The following is a 26,347-nucleotide window of genomic DNA, read 5'->3' as shown; positions in this document are numbered from 1 at the left end:
AGTGTCATGTGATTCGTCATGTGGGCGGGGCCGCAGCATCTAAACCGGAACTGTTTTTCAGAGGAAAGAAGAGTTGTATAGTGATTATCTTCACTGCCTTTATTCCTGTAAGTAAGCGCATTTTTTTTATTCTTCCTCGATTTGCACGTGATAAAACGGGGCTGTTATTATGAGGAAAAACGTTTGTCTCAATACATGCGTTTTCGTCAGATTGTTTTTAGCATTAGCCAGTCAGCTATTGTCTCATCTGTCAGAGCTGCTGTTTAACAAAACAACCTCACCATAACGAACAGTGTATGTAAATGAGCTTTGTATTTATTATATTTATGAAAATTCTTGTTTGCTGCAATTAAAGCAGATAAACTGCTTTTGTTAACACACTCTCCGTCAGTTCAGATTATATTGTGAGTACGTTAATTACAAACTCAACACATAGCTACAACAGTATAAAACCTCAACAACACAATATCATACATATTTTAATAACGCGAGAATTTATATATTTAATTTGACTTGACTGGAGCCTGATAACTTTCTCTGATATGCTGATGTGTAATCAATAACATTTGTTTCATTTGGTTTGATTAGATTTCTACGACAGATCTAACATCTTGTTTTGTTTTGTGGTCTTGAAACAAATTAGCATTCAGACATATGTTATGTTTGTGCTTTTCTCATCTTCAGTTGTGTGTTTTTTTTTTAATGATTGTCAGTCAGTGTTAAATATTAGCAGAAACTTATAATGCAACCCAGGGCCCACAATGCTTTGCAATAACTCTTTGATGTTAGATATCTTATATCTGAAATCATAATGTAAATTGAAATCAGATTATAGTTAGTTGCCAGTAATAGTACAAATTTTATTATTTCATTTGTTGACTATTGAATGCATTTTTTTTTAATCTATTTAATGTCTTGCAAACACACAAACTTATGTCCATATTAAAATTCCTATAGATACAATAAGTCAATAAGTATTTGTCATTGCCAATAATTGAAAAAACTATACTGTTGTGTTGTGTCTAAAAAAAATACTGATTTTGTTAATGTTGAAAATGTGTATGCAGTCAGCAGTATGATGTTCTCATGTTGAATAGTTTGTTCAAGCTCCTGCTATTACATCTGGTCTGTGAGTGTGTGTTTGTAGGTGGGGGTCGCTGTGTTTAGGAAAGGGCCGAGTGTTGATAGGAGGATGCTTGGTAATTTGTCTGGGACAAGCTCTTTATTCCATAGAGACTCTCAGGTGTCAATCATCTAAGCAGTCAGTCACTCTCAAATGTTGCCACACAGAAGTGTGTGTCTTTGACTTTTACTCTTTTCACTTCCATGATCAGATTTTGCTGAACAGTAGCCTAAATGTTTTTAGAAGTTGAAATGTAATCATTTTAATTGTTTGTTTAATATGATTTGTCTTTCTTTCTTTCTTTTTTCTTAATTTATTTTCAAAATTGTCACCCCCAAAACACCCCCAAAAAGATTTATTCAAGCCATAGTTTGTTGATTTCTTTCTTTCTTTCTTTCTTTCTTTCTTTCTTTCTTTCTTTCTTTCTTTCTTTTCCACTGCTTTTTGTTTAAATATTAATAAAAAATAATATGCCAATCTACTTTTTAAAATGTTCTTATTTTTTTTAATCGTCATTATCATCCTGACGTGTTTGTGTTCATGCCCCCCCCCCCCCCTTAAAAAAACGTAATGATTTTTTAAATTAAATCATGCTCATCATAAAAGAGGTCATAATATGTATTATTGCATTTTTTAAATGTATTTTTCAATTAAAGGAATGCTCCAGACAGAAAGATCAGCATCATTGACCTATATAATCTATAAAGGCAATGTATTTTGCACAATATAACAATTTCACACTATTTCCAAAGTATTGTTATCTTCACCATAAAAACCCTGCAGTGAATATACATGCCATTTACCCAATTCAAATACTAGAAGTGGCGAGACGTTTTCTGAATCTGCACTGTGGACTCTGAGAACTCAACCATCACCCCTTCCCCTTTATCTCTCTCTCTGGCCCATGCCAGAGACCACACAGACACAGAAAACACACCCTCCCAGACCACACAGAGACAGTCATGGGGTCTTGCACTCAAAGCGCCCTGGAGCTGTCAGTCTTGTGCTCCATGTGGGTGTTTATATACGAGAGAAAGTTTGTGACAGTGCAAAAGCCACAGGAAAAACTGCCATGATTACTGAGCTACTTGTAATATTGTATATAGTGAGATATATCGGTGTTACTCCGAACAGAAACGTGCTTGCTCAGCGGGTGCCGAATGGGTAGATTTATTTGTTCATGTCTAACGTTTTTAAATGCACTGAATGTTTTGATGTATTGCCGTCAGCAGTGATGAGTACGTCGAGTGAGCTTAAACAAAACAGAATTTAACTTTTATCTCATTTAGGTGTGTGAACAATGTCTCGTGCCCGCCAGCCTCCCTTGGTGACTGGCATCTCACCCAACGAGGGCGCGCCGTGGACCAAAGTCACCATTCGCGGGGAGAACCTGGGCACTGGACCCAATGATCTCATCGGTAATACACATGCACATAGTCATTGTTACAGTTACAGATACAAACCCTCCTTTTTGAACAAACACACTGCTGTTTAAAAGTTTGTACTTTTTTTTTTTTTAAGAAATGTTTCAAAAAGTTCAGCAAGGATCCATTAAATTGATCAAAAGTGACAGTAAAGACATTTGTAATGTTACAAATTTTTTTTAATTTCTAATAAATACTTTTAATTTATCGAAGGATCCTGAAAAAAAATCTATCCCGGTTTCCACAAAAATATTAAACAGCAGAACTGTTTTCAACATTGATAGAATGATAGAATGAATTCTGAAGGATCATATGACGCTAAAGACTGGAGTAATGACTTATTGAAATAAGTTCAACTATATTAAAATAGAAAAGTTAATTGTAATTATATTTTACCAATATAACTATTTTACTGTATTTTTGATACAAGAAAAGCATCAGCGACTTCTTTTAAACCCCCCAAACTTTTGAACAATTGCGTAATCTATTTTAGATATCTTCTAGATTATTTTATTTATTAATATAGCAGATGCCTTTATCCAAAACAAAGTGAAATTAAGGAAAAATACAAACACGCAACATCTGTGAAGCTGAGTTTCTTCATACAGGAGTGATCAGTTTGTGAAATCTGGGGGAAAAAATGAATCAATCAGTGTTAGGGTGTTTTGAATGTGGAGATTTAAATAGATGCGTTATTATATTTTATTGCAACTCAATGAATCTTTAAATAAGCTAAAGTAATGCTTTGTTCAGACAAGCAGCTTAAAAAAAAAGCTTTTTTTGCTTAAAAAAATAAAATAAAAAATCAACACATTTGATGTTCCCAAACCTGATCCACAATATAAACTAAAATCTGATTAAAATATATATATATATTTTTTTTTTTAAATAGGCCTGGACAGATAAATTAAATCATATCGGCATCATGATAGACATGAGCTGAGGTAAAATTGGCCATTTGATTGACTTCTTTTTCTCTTGGTCATTGTCCATCTCCCACACCACAGGTCTGTCTATCTGTGGTCATAACTGTTTGCTGACAGCAGAATGGATGGCAGCCAGCAAGATAGTGTGTCGAGTTGGTCCTGCTAAAGATGACAAGGGCGAGATCATCGTCACCACCAAGAGTGGAGGCCTGGGGACGTCCACTGTCTCCTTCAAACTGCTCAAACCCGAGAGGATCGGTGAGACACGCATTCACACTCAAACTCACAAACTGAGATCTATCTTACACTGCCAATCTAACACCAATCGTGCTTAATAGCCTGACATCTTGTAAGGTCACGTAAACACCTTAAACTGTGTCCTTTATTTGCCGGAAAGGTCTGCTTAATCAAAAAACGATTAGCACACCTGGTTTTATCCCAGTCGAAGTCACTTTTGTTTTTATGTCAAATCAAAGAAAATGTTGATAATTTTCTATCTCACATAAACATGGTTTTCTTGAGTTATCAACATAGTGTTGTAGATGTAAACACACTCGATTTCCGTTATAGGCAAAATCACAATTTTGGTTTGATTGATTATACACTCTTTAAATGTACACACATGCTCTTTGAAGATGGCAATGGATTTTAAGTGCTCAGCCAATGAGTATGTGCATGTTTTTGTATGTTTAGGCATTCTGGATCAGTCTGCGGTCTGGGTTGATGAGTTGAATTACTATGACATGAGGACTGATCGGAACAAAGGCATCTCTCCTCTCTCACTGAGGCCGGCCAACCCTTTGGGCATCGACTTTGACAAGTACGGAAACATTCACAATTGAGTTTGGGTTGCCCTCTTATGATTTTACAAAGTATTAAATTTACACCTACAGTTACAGAGTACACACACAGTGCTGCGCTCCACTCTCACACACATATGTGCTTCATTTTTGACTGTCTGGTTAAAACACGCACTCACATAGACCAAAACAAATGCATTTCCTCACACACTTCTCCCAAAAAGCACTGCTCTGTGTTTATAGAAGTGGACCTCTGTGTTTATAAGGAAGGAGGTTCAGCAGAAAGTAGAAACAGCCCATTGTGTGTATGTCTTCTACCTGGGTGATGTCATTGGTACACTATTTCCTTTGATAGGAAGTGAAAATCTTCCTTTCCCTGACCTCTACAGCAACATTTTACTTATTTATATCGATATATTCAGATGAGTATATCGGGAAGATTTTTTTTATGATTTCTTATGCTCACCAAGGCTGCATTTTTTTTAAATAAAAAACAGTACAAAGAGTGAAATAATATATTTTAATTATAATTTTATTTATATATAATAACATTTTCTATTTTAATATATTTGAAAATGTAATTTATTCCTGTGATGGCAAAGCTGAATTTTCAGCATCATTACTCCAGTCTTCAGTGTCACATGATCCTTCAGCATTCTTTCTAATATGCTGATTTGCTGCTCAAGAAGCATTTCTTATTACCAATGTTGAAAACAGCTGTGCTGCTTAATATTATGGAAAATATGGGAACCATAATATTTATGGAAACAATAATATTTTTTAGGATTCTTTGATAAATAGAAAGTTAAAAATAGCATTTATTTGAAATAGATTTTTTTGGTAACATTATAAATGTCTTTACTGTCATGTTGATTTATTAAACGGGTCCATGCAGAATTAGAAATGCCTACTGACCCCAAACTTTCTTACAGCATAGTGCATATGAATCATATGCATTTCATCAGTGTATTCTGTGCCACATCACAAGACACAATGGGTTGGTTAAGCTTATGAAATGCTGTTTATATGCGGACAGATCTGGTTTGTATCCTGTCTGGTTTTTCTCTATCATCTGTAGTGTGGTAGAGCAGGCCTATGATCTGTGGCGTTTGGCATGATGGGTCTCTGTGTGTCTAACTCTGTTTTTCAGAGGGAAGGTTCCTCTGAAGGATCTGGAGAACATGTTCCCTGGTATGAGTGGAGACTTCACCAGCGAGAATTTCTCTGCCACCTGGTATCTCATCGAGAACCATTCTTCAACCGGGTAGGTCTATTTACCGTCTGTCCATCTTTTAATCTTCCAAAATAGATTTGTGTGTAATGTGGTGTTAATGTTTGTTGCTGTTGTAGTTTTGAGCATCTGCGTGTGGCAGTGGGAAATCTTAAGAAACAAGCTAGTAAGAAGAACGAGGGCAGTCTGGCCTACGTGAAAGGAGGTCTCAGCACTTTCTTTGAGGCTCAGGATGCTCTTGCATGTACGTATGCTTGCTTTTTAAACGCATATAAACACAACCTAGTAAGTAATTTCAAAGACTACATGAAATATTATTCATGCATTCGACTGAAGGAAACAGAAGCATTTCTGAAAGGAAAAAGAATATTCACTGGGAAGTAATATAGGGTGGGACTGGATTATTTCCATGAGGATTTTGTTGCTTTAGGTCATGCTGGAATTATTGTGTTAAAACACAATATCGTAATGACCATTGATCATAATTTAAGTTTTATTTATGAATATTGACTGTACAGTATAGTTTTAACACATTTTGAGGCGAACAAATTTTAGAATACTGCAACCTAAACTTAATTTCTTATTGAACTGTCTGGATTTAGACCTTTTTTGACAACTTTTTAACACCCACATTAAGACAAATGTAACTCCTGATAATGTCCCAGTCCCTACCAAATATGTTATTGTAACTCAGGCTTAAATTACATAGCATAAATCCCATCAGAATGGGTGAGAATGAACTGGGTTGGTGCGTGTGTAATGAGCATTAAAGGTAAAGCTCAAATAGACACTATGAATGCTAGATCTGACATTTAACAAAATTAGGTGCATGTGCGTTTTATTCAAGTTTTTTCACTTCTTGTGTCATTGAGCACAGGTGTATGTGTTTTCTCAAACTGCTCTCATCAGAGGTCAATGTCACAAAATGGATATTTTTGTGTGTGTAGGACTTGTCTCGGGTCACTTGTCTTGAGTCAAACAGAAGAGCTATTCTTAGCACTGCGTATCCATGTGATTGACAGGCGTGGGGACGGATAACAAGGCGTGGTTGTAATAATGTTTAGATGAGGTTGTAATAAGGTTGTCATTGTGCTGAGAGGAAACGAGAGAGCAGCAAACGGAAGCTGCACTGATTCCCAGAGAAGACTCCCAAAACTTACCAGGCAGAAGTCAAAACATACCTCAGAGACAGAGGAAGCGTACCACACAGCATTCCGGACCCCAGGGGGAGCCGGGGGTTAGTCCTGACGTCATTGTGTACAGAAGTTTCCCAAATCCAGATGTGGAGAGAAAAAAATAGACTTCATTTAGTTTTCGTTTTTTTTATTTTTATTTTTTTATTTAATGGAATATATATATATATATAGAGAGAGAGAGAGAGAGAGAGAGAGAGAGAGAGATTTTATGCAGACAGTCAGTCCTAAAGCACAAATTTAATATGTATGCGTATATATATATATATATATATATATATATATATATATATATATATATATATATATATATATATATATATATATATATATATATACAGTGCAATGCATAAGTGAATACACCCATGCTAAAGTTGACTAAAACCTTTGGAATTAAAACAGCCCCACATCATCACATAGCCTTCACCATACCTAGAGATTGGCATGGTTTTATTTCAGTTAGCCTAAAAGCTAGTTTGATTTGCATTGAGAGATGATCTTATGGAAAGTACCCCATGCCAATCTCTAGGTATGGTGAAGGCTATGTGATGATGTGGGGCTATTTTAATTCCAAAGGCCAAGGGAACTTTATCAGGATGCATAGTATCCTAATTTTTTTTTTTTTTAAATACTTAAAAATAAAAATCTGCCTGCCTCTATGGGAATTTAACATAGGGGTGTACTCACTTATGCACCATGTATTTTAAGGAAGAACATTTATTTATTTACGATACATTATTCATTCACAAAGAAAATTGGTGTCCTTAAAGGTTGGATTTTTCCTAATTTTTTAAATTAAGGCATTAAGTTCAATTTCCAAAATATGATTTTTTATTCCTCTTTTTAGTCAACTTTAGCATGGGTGTATTCACTTATGCATTGCACTGTATATATATATGTATGTATGTGTGTGTGTGTGTGTGTGTATATACATATTAAATTTGTGCTTTAGGACTGACTGTCTGCACTGTTATGTCAATGATGAAATCTTATCAGTTTGCAGGGTCTCTTAAACTCAGTTTTTTTTTTTTTTTTTTATCACATTCTAATGTGATTATTAAACTTCAATAGGCTATGATTGATTTAAAAAAATATGAGTGCTGCATGTTCAAAGTCAAACACACCACTGTTGCACATTCTACAGTCTTGTGGTTTCAGAGTAGTTCACAATTAATGAATACCGTACATTTATGGCAAGTGATTGCTTATGGTCTGTGGTTGATGAATGACGACAGTGTTTACATTATGGTGTTTATATTGTAAAATGCTATAGATGGCTGTAAGAGTGAATATTTTATCTCACTCATCTGACCAGCTTGTAGTAGTAACGCATAGACATTTCTATACAAAATGAGAGTATTGATTGTCTTTCTGGCTTGTTTGAAATTAAAAGTTCTACATTATTAACAATTTTCTTTCTTTCTTTTTCTTTTTTTCCTTTCTTTTTTGTTTGTGCAGGTCTTAAAAAGGGTCTTAAAGTCTTAAATTAGATTTTTTTTTAAACTGCAGATACGAAGTGTTTGTTCAGATAGTATGATAGAATGTTTAAAGGAACAGCATTTTTAACATTTATAAAAGTCTTTACTGTTCTTTTTGATCATCTGAATGCGTCTTTGCTGAATAATATTAATTCCTAAAAAACAATTACTGACCCCAAACGGTAGTCTAAACCCTCTCAAACATTCCCTTTTTTTCTCCTTCTTTCTTTGTCTAGCTATCCATCAGAAGCTTGAATCAGACGGCACTGAGAAGGTGGAGGGCTCTATGACCCAGCGACTAGAGAACGTTCTTAACAGTAAGACATAAAACCGAACACATGGTCAGAATCGCACACGAATACACAAAGCAGCTAAATTTAGGATCAGAGTTGCATATGCATTCTCTTTAGACCATCAAAGTCACACATTTCATGCAGACCTCGGCGTGTTTCTGTGAGGTGCGTGTGCGTGTGTTCGAGACCACTCATATCCCAATCATATCTCCATGTCAATTCTCTCATGTGACGGTGGGTCAATAAACACGCTCGTTTCCTGCGGGCCGCACAAATAAACCAGTCACACACACTGACATGCTTTCATCGCCGACCCCTCCTCTTCCTCCTCACCACCCGTCTTTACATGTACATTTAGATGTATGTTCTTACCAAAGCCACTTATTACTCTCTCAGCCAATCACAAACAGACTCATTGGTGGAAAAAAAGGCTGGTCAGACTTTTATAGTGGTCAGGAGGCTGGTTCTTATTAAATCGGACAAAGGGAATCCAGAATTGCTCTGACCACCCAAGAAGAGATCTTGAATTTATTTGAAACTGAGGAAGGATGATTAAACCCCTTTTTATCAGCTGTTATCCTTTTACACCCTTTTCTCATTCCTTTCCATTTGCTCATTCCTCTCAGGAGCAAGTGAAACTGCTGACACCCTGTTTCAAGAAGTGCTGGGCAGAAAGGACAAGGCCGACTCAACACGCAACGCTCTCAACGTTCTCCAGAGATTCAAATTTTTGTTTAACCTGCCACTCAACATTGAACGCAACATCCAGAAGGTGGCATCTCCCGTACACACACACTCTCTTACCTACACAATTATAATACTGTGGGGTCAGTACGATTTTTAAAAAATACATTTATACCTTTATTCAGCAAGGATGCTCTAGATTGATTAAAAGTGACAGTAAAATCATTAGTATTTCAAATAATTGCTGTTTTTTCAAATTTTCTTTTTAACAAAGACTCATATAACAAAGAAAATATTAAGCAGCACAACTGTTTTTAACAATGATAATAATAAGAAATGTTTCTTGAGCATTAAATCATCATATTAAAATGATTTCTGAAGGATCATGTGACACTGAAGACTGAAGAGTAATGATGCTGAAAATTCAGCTTTGGCATCACAGGAATAAATTACATTTTAAAATATGTTAAAAATAGAAAACTGTTATTTTGAATTGTAATAATGTTTGAAAATATATAATAATAAAACAATACTGTATTTTTGATCAAATAAATGCAGCCATGGCGAGCATAATAGATTTATTTTTTTTAAATTGTACCGACCCCAAACTTTTGAACGGTAGTGTATACACTCTGCAATATATAAAAATGATCTCTGAATGCTAAACTGACAGTGTATCTGTTTCCCATCCAGGGGGATTATGATGTGGTCATCAATGATTATGAGAAAGCCAAATCTTTGTTTGGGAAGACAGAGGTCCCAGTCTTTAAGAAAGGTGATCTGATGTTCACTGATAATATCTGATAGTGTATGTTAATATGACGTGCATCCTCTTATGTACATTCACGTTAGCTGGAATATTGAAAGATCGTCCTGCATGTGTTTTTGTAGTGTATTCAGAGGTGGAGACTCGGATAGAAGCCCTGAGGAAACTGCTGATGGACAAACTTCTGGAGACACCATCCACTTTACATGATCAGAAACGCTATATCAGGTGTGTGACAAGCGACTTGCAGTGACAAACTGCAATTTAAGAGTTAAGAAAAGTTAAGAACATTTTTAATTTACATAAATTAGCAACAATGCAATTACGACCAATGCGAGTGAATAGAGTGGAGCTCACTATGTCCATCACTTGTGACAGGTTTTTTATTTTACTTTTGGATGCCAGGGACCTCCAAATCAGATATTTCCCTGGTGGACCCCCCTCCCAAAATATAAAGGCAGCTATTTCATGTAAAAAGACTTGAGAAAGTCAACTTAAAAATATTTATTTATTTATTATATTTAAATATATTTTTTAGGAGAAGTCTCTTAATACTCTTATGATAAAAAAAAATGGTAAAAACAGTAATATTGTGAAATATTATTTAAATTAACTGTTTTCTATTTGAATAATTTTTAAAATGTAATTTCTTATTATTATCAATGCTGAAAACAGTTGTGCTGCTCAATATTTTTGTGTAAACCGTGATGTTTTTCAGGATTCTTTGATAAGTTCAAAAGACTATTTAAATAATTTCTTTGAAATGAAAATCAATTTAATGCATCCTTACTAAATAAAAAATGTTTTACTGTCCCCAAGTCTTTGAACGGTAGTGTAAATATTTTATATTGAATTATACATTTTTTAAGTAATTACATTCCCTGCCTTTTTTATTATATATAATATTATAAATATTGAAATATTGCAGAATGTTATTATTTTGTATTACATTTTTGTATATAACTGCCCATCCTATTTATGGTCAGATTTTCAAAAGCTTTAATTTATGCGACCCAATAGCATTAAAGCATTGTTGACCTGTCATTGTAAGAGGGGCTTAAGGGTGTCCTGAAAAAAACGATGCAATTATATTCATGATGATCTAATGATCCTCTTTCTCTTTTTATTCAGATATCTGTCAGATCTCCATGCTCCAGGTGACCCGGCATGGCAGTGTATAATCGCACAACATAAGTGGATCCTGCAGCTGATGCAAAACTGTAAAGAAGATTTTATCAAAGAGCAGAAAGGTACAGACACTGATAGTTTGAAATAAATTGATGGTTTCTCTACCACTCCGAAGAGTGAAAGCAGTGTGTGTGTTCTGCCCTGTGTGTGTGTGTGTGTGTTTAGATAGAGAGCAGCCCGTGTGTGGTCTGGTCATGACCCTATAGAGAACAGGAAGTCCACAGAGCTCTATAGTGTGGCAGAGCTGAGGGGGGGTTTGCTGTAGAGAGAGGCAGACGTCAGGGAATACAAGAAGAGAGAGGAGCATAGATAAACACAGGAGATGATTGGACACCTGGATCAACACCAGCACTCATTTTTTATATAGAAAGAGAGAGAGTAAACATCCAAGTGGCTCAATGGTATACGTCTTTATCTGTGTGAGAGAGAAACATGACATGTGTACACTATCTGGACATATTGAGTGTTTCAGACTATATCAACATCAACAATTTAATCAAGGCTGAGGAAGAGTCCAGAAAGACCTTTAGTGCCATCTATTGTCAGAGAAGAGGTACTGCATGAGAACTACCAGTATAACCACAGCACCTACCACAAGGTTGTAGATTTGAACCTTACCACAGGGCGATTGCCCAATTATAAGGGTTTTGTAAGTCACTTTGGATAAAAGTAGTCGTCTCATGACTTGCACTCAAATCACAAGGAAAGAAAGAAATGATATCCCATTAAATCAAAAATGTACCTTTTAATTTAAGCGTAAACTGCCAACCTCAAGCAAAACTCCCTTTATTTTTGCAAACATGATTGAGTGTTAAATGCTGAGGTATGTAGATGAGCATTCATCGTGTCTGTCTGTCTGTCTCAGTGGGTGGTGTTGGGTTAGAGCTGGATCGGTCCTCAGCTCTGAACAGGATCAGCCTCTCAGCTCCAGTGAAGAGAGGAGGCAGCTTCCAGAAACCTAAAGATGACTGTGAGTACAGTAACAGAAAGATCAACATACATTACTGTTTGAAAGACGTCGCTTATTCTCACGAAGGCTGCAATTATTCTATCAAAAAGTACTGTCTATTTCTGTTTTAATATATTTATTCCCGTGATGCAAAGCTGAATTTTCAGCAGCTATTATTTACCAAGGATTCATTAAATTGATCAAAAGTGAAGACATTTACAATGTTACAAAAGATTTCTATTTGCACTTTCTGTTCAATGAAGAGTCCTGTAAACAGAAACAGTTTTCCATAGAAATACCAAACAGCAACTGTTTCCAACATTTATAATAAACACACACACACATATATATATATATACACAAAAATGTTTTCGACATTGATAATAAAAAAATCAGCATATTAGGATGATTTCAGAAGGATCATGTGACACTGAAGAGTGGAGTAATGGCTTCTGAAAATTCAGCTTTGCTATCCATGGAATAAATTAATTTTTTTATAATACATTCAAATAGCAAACATTTATTTAAAATTGTAATATTTCACAATATAATTGTTTTTGCTGTATTTTTGATCAAATAAATGCAGCCTTGGTAAGCATACGATACTTAGTTAGAAAATATTGCTTGCCAAAAACTTTTGAACGTAGTGTATTTCCTTTATATACAGTGGCATAAAATGTTCTTATTTGCTGATTTGGTCACTTTGTGTAGAATTTCAAATCATGTGTTTGAAACTGAGCCTAGTTTGGACGAGTTGTGAAACTCACAGAAATCTCATTGTCAGCCATCATCATTTCATAAGCAGAATTCTGCTGTCTTTGTAACAGTATATCATACGTATTTTCTCAGCGTGGCACTATAAGAGCCCTCAGCAGGTGAGGTTCGTGGAGAAACTCTCAGACGTGGTCATCAGCCAGCTGCCCAACTTCTGGAAACTCTGGATCTCTTACGTCAACGGCAGCCTCTTTAGTGAGGTAGTTATACACACACACACAAATATACCTTCAGAGTGTTCAAAATGAAGGCTAGTGTAATCACTCAGACTTGTTGACTGTGTGTGTCTTGGACAGACTGGAGAGAAGTCCGGTCAGGTGGAGAAGTTAAAGAAGAACGCTCGGCAAAGACAGAATGACTTTAAGGTTAGTAAAGCAGCTGGAATGTTTTTGTGCTTAGTCTGGAGATTGAAAGTGTGAGCATGAGTCACTGAGGTCTGAGACTAGTGATGCTCCAAAATTTAGTCTGAAATCATAGACTGAAACAGTGATGTTTCCTTAGCGCTGCTCCAAAGACACGTTTTGACTCCGTCAGTGTCCATTTCCTTCACGCAGCGTGGGTAAGCTACAACAGCTAAACTGTCAGCTGTGTGGATGCTAGGGCTGGCTTGACAATATTGATTTTTCGTTTTTAATCAAATTTAATTTTGATGAACTAAGGTCTTAGTTGTAGCATGAAATAAACATGAATAAACATCAGTAGGTATGTTGAAAAAAACAATATAACTTACTGAAATGTATCACGTCACATGTAATCGCTCAAACAGTGTTTCACATCAATAAAACAACTTATAAACAATGACTCGTGATGTTACATTTACGGCAGGAAAGCCATTCATTGTCCATAGCTTGTTAGTCTAGAGAGGAGCATTATGCTAAATACAGCATGTGCACTATATTACATATTCATTTTATTTTTACTTAAAGGGATACTTCAGGATTTAGCATTAAGCTTTGTATTAGAAGAAAACGAATTACCGTGCTTTCTACCCTCATATCTCCCTGAGACGAGAGATTTATGTATTCATTTGTCTGGAAAAAAATCCTCCGATGACGCAAAAATCGCCATTTTGCGTCATCGGAGGATTTTTTGGCCAGAGGCTAAAGACTACAGCCAGTAGTAGGAGCTGTCCCGCATGTTTTCAAACCGCCCATAGAGGGGCAGAACTCACTCACAGAATGTACACATAGTGTCAGCCATCTTTTTTTGGAAGCTAAGCTAGCAGGCTCTTGATCTCGAAATCCCGGGCAGACTCGCTCTCTTACGTCAAGGCGTGGCTTGGGAGTGGCCTCCTAGGGCAGCGAAGCAAGTGCATTCTGGGAGTTGTTGTCTTTCATCCACATAAGCCCAAAAAAATTTTTTAGGCTTTTCTCAGTCTAGAAGGCTCCAAATTAAAAAATAATTTCACATTTCTTCTACATAAATGACCCATTTTAAATACACATTCATCTGTCCAGAGGTGAAGTATCCCTTTAACCTGATGTTTGTTTGAATAAATCTGTCATTTACACCCACCATTTAAATGTTTATATTTCAAAAAGCTATTTGGATGTGCATTTTAAATCGTTATATACAACTTAGTTTTTGTTTGAGTTTTGATAAATACATTTAATTAAGTGATAATTAGAAACTTTATTTTCAGTTTCAGGTCTGGGTTTCGGCTAAACAAAATTTGAATTTCGGTTTCGTTGTTTGTGTAAAAAATTTAATTTGTTGCATCACTCTTTGAGACAACCTATGTGTGAAGGCAAGGGTTATTTTCACGGTATAATGTGTTTGATTGGCACATTTGATTGTGTGTAGGGCATGATTGAGGAGGTGACGCGTCGTCTGGTGCAGTTAGTTCGAGGAGCTCTGTTACCCTCCTCTCTTACAGAGCTGCAGTTGAGGCAGTATGGCGGCTGGGACACCAAAACCCCTCTCAGTGGATGCTGGCTCACGCAGGTCATTCATACCGTCAGGTATGTGTGAATTTGTTGTAGGGATGTAGGAATAAGTGATGCGACAAAATGAAAATGTGTAGGTTTAATGATTTTATATTAACTAGAGAATAATTCAGTTAAACAAGAATTATTGTACATGCAGTTATTTTCCATTTCACAGATTCTGTTATTGGATGTTAAAATAACTGTTTCTGTTGGCATTTTTAGCCTGTTTTTCCATTCGAAAAAGCTGAAATGATGGTGTATTCTTTGTGGGAATGATATTTGACCATCCTCTCCTTGTATTTTCATATAAAGCTCATTTGATGCTCTCTCTCTCGGTCTCTCAGGTTGAGTCATGAGGCTCTGTCGGCTCTGGAGATTCCCAATGATCTGCTTCAGGTGATTCAGGATTTACTGCAGGACCTCCGTGTGCACTGCCTGCTGACCACACTACAGCACACTGAAGAGGGTAAAACTACATTCACTGAGCTTTTAGGAAATGTCTCCGTTTCAATTCAGGCAAACAATTGCAAATGTGATTGCTGAAATGTTCTGCAGAATATCTGCTCAAAATTCACTGAAATTTTTTTATTCATCAACAAGACTGTCAAGTTGACACAAGCGGGAAGTAACCTTTTCTTGTAATTGGCCTTGTAGATAAGCATCTGTCACTAATGTGGAATTGTAACAGTAGAGGGAGCTATGGAGCTCTCAATTAAATGGATTTGCATTCATGTTCAGTATAAACAGCCCAGTAGGTTTTTTTTTTTTTTTAAATAGTTTTAATAAAATAGCTCTAGTGAATTAAAGTTTTGTTCACTTAGTCAACATCTGGAGCAGTATAACTAATTTTAGTAGCCAAAATATTATTCAGATAATTTCAAATCTCAAGGCTCAGTCTCTGCGTCTTACTTTTTCACACACACACACACACACACACACACACACACACATATATATATATATATATATACACACAACTGTTTTCGACATTGATAATAAAAAAAAAATCTTCAGCTTCAAATCAGCATATTAGGATGATTTCAGAAGGATCATGTGACACTGAAGAGTGGAGTAATGGCTTCTGAAAATTCAGCTTTGCTATCCATGGAATAAATTATTTTTTTTATAATATATTCAAATATATTCAAATAGCAAACATTTATTTTAAATTGTAATATTTCACAATATAATTGTTTTTTGCTGTATTTTTGATCAAATAAATGCAGCGTTGGTAAGCATACGATACTTAGTTAAAAAATATTGCTTGCCAAAAACGTTTGAACGTAGTGTATTTCCTTTATATACAATGGCATAAAATGTTCTTATTTGCTGATTTGGTCACTTTGTGTAGAATTTCAAATCATGTGTTTGAAACTGAGCCTAGTTTGGACGAGTTGTGAAACTCACAGAAATCTCATTGTCAGCCATCATCATTTCATAAGCAGAATTCTGCTGTCTTTGTAACAGTATATCATACGTATTTTCTCAGCGTGGCTAGATTTCCCAGTTAAAGCAATTCTCTCAACATTAATGTTGAGAAAGCTAGAGAAGTAAGTTTTTTTTTTTTTTTTTTTTTTACTGGTTTAATATAACTAAACTTTGTGTTGTTTAGATGTAAAGAGACTTGCAAAAAAAGAAGACTGGGTGGTGGACAATGAGGGAATTACGTCACTGGTACATCTGTTATGCTTTTATTATATTCCATTCTAGTTTATTTAATTCGAATAACTTGCAGATTGAAAACTTGCGGATAAACGGTGTGTGTGTTTCAGCCGGCCCAGTTTGAGCAGTGTATGGTTCAGATGCTGCAGTCTCTGAAGGAGCCCATGGAGTGTAAACCTGGAGAGATCAATGTACAAACCCTCACACAATACTCAACCCCAGCCTTTCCACTGCAGATTATATAGAGATTAATCAATCAATGTGTGTCTCTCTCTTCGTCTTTAGATCTTAAATCTGGATGTGGTTCAAGACAAAGCTTGCGAACAGTGTGTTTCTATCATGAAGGTATTGTGTGTTGGTATCTGTTGTTTCGTTGGGATTTGTAAATATAATTCCTGCTGTTTGAAATGTATTTTTATGTCTCTACTCGGTTTAGGTCTTTATTAAATGTCTCGAGCTGCTCAGCATCAAGACTGATGGAGACATCGACACCTCTCAGTGAGTTTTATTGTCTCTTTAAATATATATAAAAAAACTCGACTCAATTAAATGACTTTAATTTTGTGGACAGTTTTTTCAAACTGAGGCCCGGTTTGAAAATCTTAGATTATTCAGGACGAAAATGAGTGTCATGTCACTGACCCGTACATGTAATGTTTAGCCTGAATGTTTAATTTTACAGTGGGAGTGGACAGTCAAAGTCTCTCTCTTTCAGTTTGTCTGTGGACTTGGCTTCACCTGATCTTTTTGGAAGCATCAAAGAAGACTTTAGTTCAAAACCAGTAAGGATGTTCTTCACCTCTCCTCCTGATTTCCACCTTTCTCCATGTTCCATCTTGTCTTTCTCTCTCTTCAGAGTACTAATGTGTATAACTGTGTGCTAAAGATACATATAATTAATTTCATTATTCATATATTAATATAAAATAAATAAAAATGTCTAAGCTGTGGCCTAGCCGTTAGCACATCAAGCTGGTTTGACTGGTTTGAATCTGGCTTGCGTCGAGTACTCTTCACTTTTTTTAGTCGTCAATCCACTTTCACATGTCAACTGTGAACTGAGTGAACTGATTAGCACCGCATGTAGTCCAAAATGTGGTATTTTATTCATGGTAAAGTAAACTGCAGAGGTGGATGTCACTGTATACGACAGGATATTTGAATGCAGAGAATAGGAAGTTAGTGGAGATAACAGCCTCCTTCACTCTGCTCTGAAATGTTCAGCTTGTTTTAAACGATTAGTCACATCGGCCCTGACTGAAAGCCAAATAACACTGTGTTGATGTGTAGTATCAGAACCACAGAGTGTCACAGTTTTACTGAAAGCTGAAAGCCTGGTAGATTAAAAGATTGAGAGAAAGAGAGAGAGAGAGAGAGAGAAACCTGGTAATGGGGCCATGTGTTTAAATTTTCAAAACGAAACAGCATCTCATCGATTGAAGATATTCAGAGACCTCATGTAACCTTGAAGTGCTTCCTCCCTCCATTAAATCCCTCTTATTTGTGCTCATTCAGTAATGCTTGAGTAAGGTTTAAACCACATAAATAGTTTACAGTGACCCCATAATGTATCTTGATACTGTATTTAAAAGGACTGAATGACTTTATCGTATATACAAAATATGAAACCAAAGTGGCATCTAATTTTTAGTGGTTTAATTTTCCTAGCAGGCCAACCACATTAATATTTGACAACCAGAAAGTGTAAAAATACTTTATTTATTTTTTGCGTAAATTCTGAGCAAAAAAAAAAATCATGTGCTTTTTTTCCAAAATACTTTTTGTGGCCACTGTATTTTCTTGTTATTTCTTAGTTCTGAAGAACCCTTTTCCTGAGAAAACATCCTGTGTTCCGTTATGGATGTCTTTGTCACAGTTTCCATCTGCAACACAGCAAACATTCGAGCATCACGCACAGGAGTCATATGTTGTGAAAAAACAGCAGCTTTCTCTTCAGAGAGCACAGAGCTGCGCTCACATGGGGTTTCCCCTAGCCTGCAGTGGAAGAGCTGCAGGTTTCCCCTCTATCTCTCTCTCTTTCTCTATTTTACTCTCTCTTTCTTTCACAGACTGGTTCATGGTTCACCAGAGTTTAAATAAAGGCATAATAATACCCATTATATCTATAATACATATAATTTGTTTTTCAAGAAAAATACCGCAAAATCTCTCTCTCTCTCTCTATATATATATAATAATTTGCTGTGTGTGTTGTGACCCATGCAGGAGCAACGTCTCCTCATCATCCTCAGTAACTGTCAGTATCTGGAGAGACACACGTTTCTCAATCTGGCTGAGCACCTGGAGAAGAACGGCTTCACCACTGCAGAGAAGATCATCAGGGTACAAAGACACATGCACACTTCCTTTTTCCCCCCTCTTACTCCAGTCCACAGTTGGCATTTTCTTTTTTCTAAGCGATAACAGGTGTGATTCTAAGTTTGGTCGTTTATGTTTTCTTTTACTGAAGTGAGAGTGACTCACATAGATTGTGGAGAAGCTCAAGGGTTTTTCATGATAGCATTAGAGCACACTCACTCGAGGTGGCTTTTGTGCCCTGTAGGGAGAGCGTGAAAGCTCTTATGAAAAGGTTATGGTTGGCCTTTCCAGTAAATGCAGATCATAGTGAATGAGTGTGTTGGGCTTAAAGCGAATATGTAGATAAATTTAGTGCGATGAGAAATCAGATCTCTCTGAAAGGTGAAATGCAGAGTAAACTCTGAATAAGAGCCTGATAACTCAAAGGAGAGCTTTATTACATGATCACAAAGTGACTTACCTATTTCTCTTAACACAGATGATAAATAAGTAATTACTGATCATGCCTCATAGTTTCCAGGATGATTAAGAACTGCGTCACTAATAATGTTGCTCATTAGGATAAAGGATTTGAACGAACCCCTAACTGTAAAGCAATCCAGCGACTACCAATGGGATTGCAGAAAGTGATCTGACTGATACAGTTGAATATGCTGCGTTTGGCCTACTAGAAACCAGCAATGAAGGAATTCAAGCCATATCTTGGGATCAGAATATCATAAAAAGGGGTCCTGCCAGGCTCTTATATATAGAAACTTTTTGGGGTCATTTTATAGGTTTAGGTTTAATTAATTTAGGTTTAATTTTAAAATTTTTTGATAACAGTTTAGGATTTAACCTGCTTCTAAACATACTTAATCACTAGAAAAAATTTAATAACCCATTAAACATGAAAGTATTATGCAAATATTTAAGACGTTTCTTATGAAATATAACTTTTTGGGCTTAAAGCGTTCTTTATCATTGAGTCAAGAACACTAGGGTGCTATATAGAACTCCACTGAACCTTTTTTTCTAAGCACACCTTAACAACTGCATAGCAACACGCTTAAAACACCAAGTAGTAACATTCTGGCAACCATGCACAACGCTATAGCATTACTGCAGGGGATTTACATGAACAAGGCTTTTTCATCTTATATAAAAGTCTTAACAACATTTAGACAACTTCTCAGAGAACATTGACTCTCATCTATCTTGGCAGATGTCCATCTCTGGTGTTTTACTAAGATCCCAGAGATTTGTCCCCTTTTAAGATGGTGCTTTCCATTTTGGTTTTTGAGTACTTCCCTAAAGTTAAACATACATCAGACTGATGGACAAGCATGAGTGGTCTCTACTCATTCTGCAAGTAGTGTGTGATGAGCAGTGATTATGTGTGATGTTAATGGTTTCTTAAGGCCACATGCACTTCTGTGTTGCAGGGCAAAATGTTACATGATCTGTGAAAGACATCAGTGGTTTGTGATTAAACTGAATGCATGCCTATAATCTTCAGGTCAGCATAGAGGCATTGAGACAGCTGGACGAATATCTGTTTGAGACGTACATAGAGAAGAAATCTGATCCTATTGTCGGCTCGCTGGAACCCGGCATCTACGCCGGATACTTTGACTGGAAGGACTGCCTGCTTCCTACAGGTATCACACACCTGAATCGTGCCATGTGCATATTGACAACACTCTGTGGATGTTTCCAAAAAATGTTGTCTGCTTGAATGTTGAAAGACCATCACCATGGAGATGGTTCTGGAAGGATCCAAAAACACTCTTGAATCTGCAGTTTCAGTCTGCTGTCATTGCTTTTGTGTCACAGTTTCAGTCGTGATAGTGTGTGTATATTTAGTCTGATTAGGTCTGTGTGGCACATACTTGACTAAATGCTACTGCTTATGTGAATCATTTGTGTACTTGCAAGGACACTTCCTGCTGCTTCTGAAACATTATAAGTAGAACTGTGCAAAACCAATTAACTTTCCTTTGCCACTGCTCCTGTTTATAAGTCAATTAGGAAAATCATCATCTTTAGCTCCAAAATACACAAACCAAATTGTAGTACACGTTAAAGCTGCAGTCCGTAACTTTTTTGGGTTAAAAATTATCCAAAATAATTTTTGGAGCAAATACATAACTATACAAAACGATCTGCATGCCTTAGCTCGATTCAAAACGGTAAGCTTGTAGTAATGTTTTTAATTCCAGTGGTACTGGTGGAAAGTCCAGAATGGTTCAAACGACAATCACCAGTGACAACTAGAGATTCACCCGTTGTAAAATGCAAAAGACTTCGGTCGGACTTCGGAGTGGCTACAGAAAAAATGAGACTGCAAACGGGCCCATGCGAAAACAAGGATAATATCGGAAGGGCATTAAATGTAGTCACGCAATGCTGATGTTGTTAACATTACAATTTGAGAACAAAGTATAATTTGCACGTTTTGACGTGATATGATAAGCGATCGTTAGATTTAATCAGCGCGATTTACTGCAATGCTTTTTTCCCCTTAGTTGGTCAGAACAAAAGTGGATGTTACTTACTTGTTCAGATGACATTTTCCGGTGAAAATTATTATCTTGGTCATACTTCCAAAAAGTAAAATCAGTCATTCCGAATGACAGTATCCACACCGGCGCGGTGACTGACAGCTGCACTTTCTACGCAATTTGGGATATGTTAAAGAGGTGGTAAATGGTACTCCCACTGTGTGAACTCATTGACCAATGTCTGCCTTGGAGCAGATCAGTTCATTAATATTCCTATAATGTAACCAATATTCATGATGCAAGCCATGCCTGACAGTTTTTTTTCTCTGAGCAACTTGATTGTAGGATGAAAGACGTGACATCTAGGCAAAACCATATCATACTTCTTCCACCTTCTACATTTCAGATGATTCCTTACCCCGTTTAAACCTTAAATAGCACATCCATTTATCTACCTCATTCTCTTTGTTTCTGACTCAGGTGTGAGGAGTTATTTGAAGGAGGCTTTGGTCAGCATTATCTCTGTTCACGCTGAGGTGAGATGCACAAACCTTCAGCTTATCTCTGTTTCAAAAGATTCCCCGTTAGACATCTTACACCTTGAGAATGTCACGTTTCTGTATTTATTAGGTTAACAGGCTACACTTTCAATTCTAAAAAGTAGGCACAACATTGTTGCCTTATAAGTTACCTGCCAAATTCTAAGGCAGCATCACATTGTCTTTGTGGTTAAGACAATCCCAGAATTCAAAGCGACAAGCTTGGTGAAAAAAAATATTGACTGAATGCACAGTCAGCTGTAAATATAAACTACAGTTCAAAAGTTTGGGGTCAGTAAGATTTATATAATTTATTGATGGCAAAGCTGAAATTTCCCCTGTCATATATATATGTTTATTCAGCACTAAAACATATTGTTAAAAGTTGACATTCTCAAAGATTCTTTGTTCCTTGTTCTATCAGGTTTTCACGATTTCCAAGGAGCTGGTTACTCGTGTTTTATCAAAGATCATTGAAGCTGTAGCAGAAGAAATGAGCCGTCTGATGCAGTGTGTGTCCTCCTTTAGTAAAAACGGTGCACTGCAGGTACAGATCACACCTCACATACACTTTTCAGAGCAGTTAGCATGTGATCTTAAATTAGATAAAGTTAAAATTTACTCATCATTATGTGGTTCCAAACCTGTAAGAATTTCTTTCTTCGCAAAAGAAGATATTTTGAAGAATGAATGAATCTTCTGATGAGGATCTTCAACTGCTTGGTTACCCCCTCGGTAACCAAACAGTTAATGGGCCCTACTGACTTCCATAGTATTATTTTTTTTTTTCATAGTATGGAAGTCAGTGGAGCCATCAACTGTTTGTTAACCCATATTCTTTAAAATATCTTCTTTTGTGTTCAGCAGAAGAAAGAAATTACTACAGGTTATTCTTGAGGTGAACTATCCCTTTAAGCTATTGAAATCTGCACCATCATTTTTTTTTTTCATTAATAATTCTCTCTCCAGGCACGTCTGGAAATCTGTGCGTTGCTAGACGCCATAGAGCCGTACCTCACATCAGAGAGTCGGTAAGATGTAAACATGTTCAACATTGATTCATGTCTCAATACAAAAGCTAGCTTACACTAATGAAAAATAAGAAACAGAAAAGCATAACTTTGGCTAAACCAAAAAAGTATGATAATTTGTTTCCTTGTTTTCCTTCTTTTCTGTGTCTCAGCTCTAGTTTTAAACAGGCATTGGAAGCGCTACCACAGCTACAGAGTGGAGCCGACAAAAAGTGAGTTAAATGTCAAATTACAATTACAATGTGCCTTACACTGACAAATAAATGTTAACTACAGGTCATCAGAGATGATGATAATTAGCATCAAGCTCATCAATTAAATGTCATGCCACATGTGCAAGTGACCTTGTTCAGTTTGTGAAACCCGAGGAAGCGGTTCTAGCAGACCAATCACAGCGCTTGTAGTCCACTTAGAATTGAATTACGTCAGGGTACGCCGTATGCTACGCGTCCTACACACAGCCTACAACGTAGCTACGGCGTGAGTTCGACACGCGAGTATAAATTGGGCTTTTGGTGTAAATCATAAATCACTGAGCAAGTCCTGATAATATAAATCCATTCATATTGTGAAACTTTTAGAACTAGTGGGAAAGCATTATCTTCTTTATAGTGATCAACCTGCACTTAAAGTGGGAAAATACAACATTGCAAGAATGACTTTTGATAGCATTCATTTGAATGGGTTGAAAGTCATTAACCGATTGATAATGTTTTATATCATATGCCATCATTTTCCATTAATGTCATGCAAGTTGTAAGATAACCGGATATAACCGCAAATAAAAAATAAAAAAACGTAATAATTAAATAAACATTACAGTACACTTCTGTTCAAAATTTTTAGGTTGTTTGTGAGATTTTGTTTTTGTTTTAAGTCTTATGCTCACCAAGGCTGTATTTATTTGATCCAAAATCCATTATACTATTATACATTATACCATTTAAATATGTTATTATGCTGTAAATATTAATGTAATTTATTCTTCTGATGGTAAAGCTGAATTTTCAGCATTATAATATATATAAAAAAAAATTATTTATTTATTAAGTTTATGAAAAGTACAGATATATTTTGTGATGATTTTGTTTATTTGAGGGTACATTTGGCTCTTTTCTAATATTTCTCTCTCTCTCGATTTCTCTCTCTCTCACTCTCTCTATTCTCAGACTCTTGGAGGAGCTACTGAATAAGTTTAAGAGCAGTATGAAGCTACAGCTTAACTGCTTCAAGCCTGCCTCTTTTCAGCCAGTGAAGCGATAAACCTTTACAAAAAACCCCAACATTTCAACAACGCCTCTGCGATGTAACACTTGGAGACCATTTCAGTTTTAAAAGCCATTAAAAGCCAATCTAGTGCAAGTAATATAGCCTTTTCTATCTACTGAACAGTGCTTGTGTTTATGAGGATGCGGCAGTCTGCTGATAATTAATAGACACATTAATATGACATGTTGTACTGCCTCTTTGTCCATCTTATTGATCACAGCAGTTAAAAACCTAAATAAATCTATGTGCGCTTACACAAAAGTGGGTTTTCTGCAAACGGTATTGTGCAAAATAGTTGCTAGGATTGTGCTTTTGTGTGTGTGCGAGAGAGGTAGAAGCAGCAAGAGTTTTGCTCTTTGTAGATTAAACTATTGAGTTCTGAAATGACTCTTGTTCCCATTTCATCAAAAGAGTCGTTTGGTCCTGAGTCTATTATGACCACACTATCAACGATGCTTTAACACACCCTGTCTAGTGTCAGACAGAAAGACACACACCCTGCCCCTCCTCAGCAGTGTTGGGGTATTTTTACCTGTTCTGGGAGGAAGTGTCAGTATTGAGAGATATCCTTTACTGTAAACCTCTATTATTTGCTGTGTAACCCAGCATTGGTATGTGGTTCAGGAGTGGTTATGATATAACTAACTAAAACACAAGTTATGCACTAAGTTAAAGGGCACCTATTAAGCTTTTTACCTTCCCTTTAGTGTGGAATGAACAGTAGCTGTTTGTGTATGTAAACGATCTATAAAGTTACAGGTAAAAAAAAACAAAAAAAACACTAGCCTGAAACAAGTAGGAATACACTGGAAGGGGAATACACTGAACTTGCTTAAAGCAACACTAGGGAACATTTTTTACCTTAAAATAATGTTTCCAAAATCATATCAGTGCTTCATCAAGTCGTAACAGGGTGAAAAGCACTTCTGGATTCGCTTTGCAGCCCTATATCTGCTGTAACCACGCGTTTCTGTAGTTCGAATGAGACATAAGAAAACTACAAATTTGACTTGCTTTACGTCAAGCGTTACAATTTCGTTTCCTTCGTTTCTGATGACGCAATACATCATACTTTCATGAAATCATGCAACATACTCTACCTTGTCAGTGGACATCGTTCATTCCAAAGCCGGTGCTAGATAAACAGCGAGCGTGTGTGCGACAGTAGGCTGCGGGCGGCGAAATTATTAAAGACAGCGGTAATGGACAATTCCGCTTCCAACCTGTAGGGCGACCGAAGAGGAAAGGGTCCTTAGTGTCGCTTTAAGGTATTAAAATCACACAATGATTTGGCCATAAAGACATATTGTATGACAAAGTTTTATTGTATAATGCAAAAAAGGCATAGAAAAACAAAAAGCTCACAGGAAATAAGCATGCGTTGATTACAATGTAATCAGTTATTAATATTTAGTTGGTTCTCCCTTGTTTTTGATTACAGCAGCCATTTTACATGGCATTGACTCACTCAACTTAGTCAATGTGTTATGCTTAACTTCTTTCCAATCCGCCTTAAAAGGATAATTCACCCAAATTCTGTCATCATTTAGTCACCCTCAAGTTGTTCCAAACCTGTATGAGTTTCTTTCTTCTGCTGAACACAAAAGAAGATATTTTGAAGAATGTCGATAACCAGACAGTTGAAGGGACCCCATTGACTTCTATTGTAAATGCTATGGAAATCAATGGGGTCCCATCAACTGTTTGGTTACCGACATTCTTTAAAATATCTTCTTTTGTGTTCAGTTCATACAGGTTTGGAACAGCTTGAGGGTGAAGTTCTTCCCAAAGATGAGCTTCATTGGAAGACCTGCATGACTTATCACAACTCAGGTTTATAATTTCCCAAAGGTTTCCAAGGTCAGGGGATTGAGGTGGCCAAGACTTCAAAATGCTGAGCATGAACAACTTTGTTGTTTGCGCGGTGCGTTTGGGATCGTTATCATGTTGGAAAAAATGCACATTTGATCTCCAAACAGATCCTCCATACTTGGCTACATCGTGTTCAGCAGGATTCCCAAGTATTGGTTCGTTTTCAAAGTGCCAGTAACTTTGTAGATCCTTCCTACACCCTGCTGCAGACATGCGTCCCCAATACCATTATGTTTGCCCTGCCGTGCTTAATGGCGCCACGCATGCTTTTGGTATTAAACCAATCCATTCATCTCCTACTAACATACCTGACACCATCCAGTGCTAGATGGTTATACACATTGACTTGTTGGACTGCAGAACATGGCTCCAATCTTTCATACTACAATCCTTATGTTCTTTGGCAAATGCAAGG

General features: G+C 36.5%; 1 protein-coding gene across 2 annotated transcripts; it reads left to right on the top strand.

The window, feature by feature from the left end:
- Window positions 1-24,815, top strand: exoc2 (exocyst complex component 2). Of its 2 annotated transcripts, none has more exons than XM_084432572.1 (28): window positions 1-107; window positions 2,413-2,541; window positions 3,555-3,731; window positions 4,167-4,293; window positions 5,424-5,537; window positions 5,624-5,748; window positions 8,412-8,492; window positions 9,095-9,240; window positions 9,846-9,927; window positions 10,044-10,146; window positions 11,050-11,168; window positions 11,972-12,076; window positions 12,905-13,029; window positions 13,126-13,194; window positions 14,633-14,790; window positions 15,102-15,223; window positions 16,370-16,431; window positions 16,530-16,610; window positions 16,705-16,764; window positions 16,856-16,917; window positions 17,102-17,201; window positions 18,646-18,762; window positions 20,237-20,378; window positions 21,702-21,757; window positions 22,185-22,307; window positions 22,730-22,791; window positions 22,944-23,003; window positions 23,961-24,815. In XM_084432572.1, exons 2-28 carry the CDS (start codon window positions 2,424-2,426, stop codon window positions 24,052-24,054), a joined length of 2,790 nt encoding a protein of 929 aa, XP_084288698.1. In that variant the 5' UTR covers window positions 1-107; window positions 2,413-2,423; the 3' UTR covers window positions 24,055-24,815. The 2 variants fall into 2 exon arrangements, with proteins under 2 accessions (XP_084288698.1, XP_084288699.1); XM_084432573.1 differs by having other exon boundaries at window positions 16-107; window positions 17,135-17,201.
- The last annotated feature ends 1,532 nt before the right edge of the window (window positions 24,816-26,347 follow it).

This window comes from Rutilus rutilus (genome assembly GCF_951802725.1).
Source record: "Rutilus rutilus genome assembly, chromosome: 15".
Lineage (NCBI taxonomy): Eukaryota > Metazoa > Chordata > Actinopteri > Cypriniformes > Leuciscidae > Rutilus > Rutilus rutilus.
Note: the sequence above shows the minus strand (reverse complement) of the source record. Positions and strands in the feature narration are given on the sequence as shown.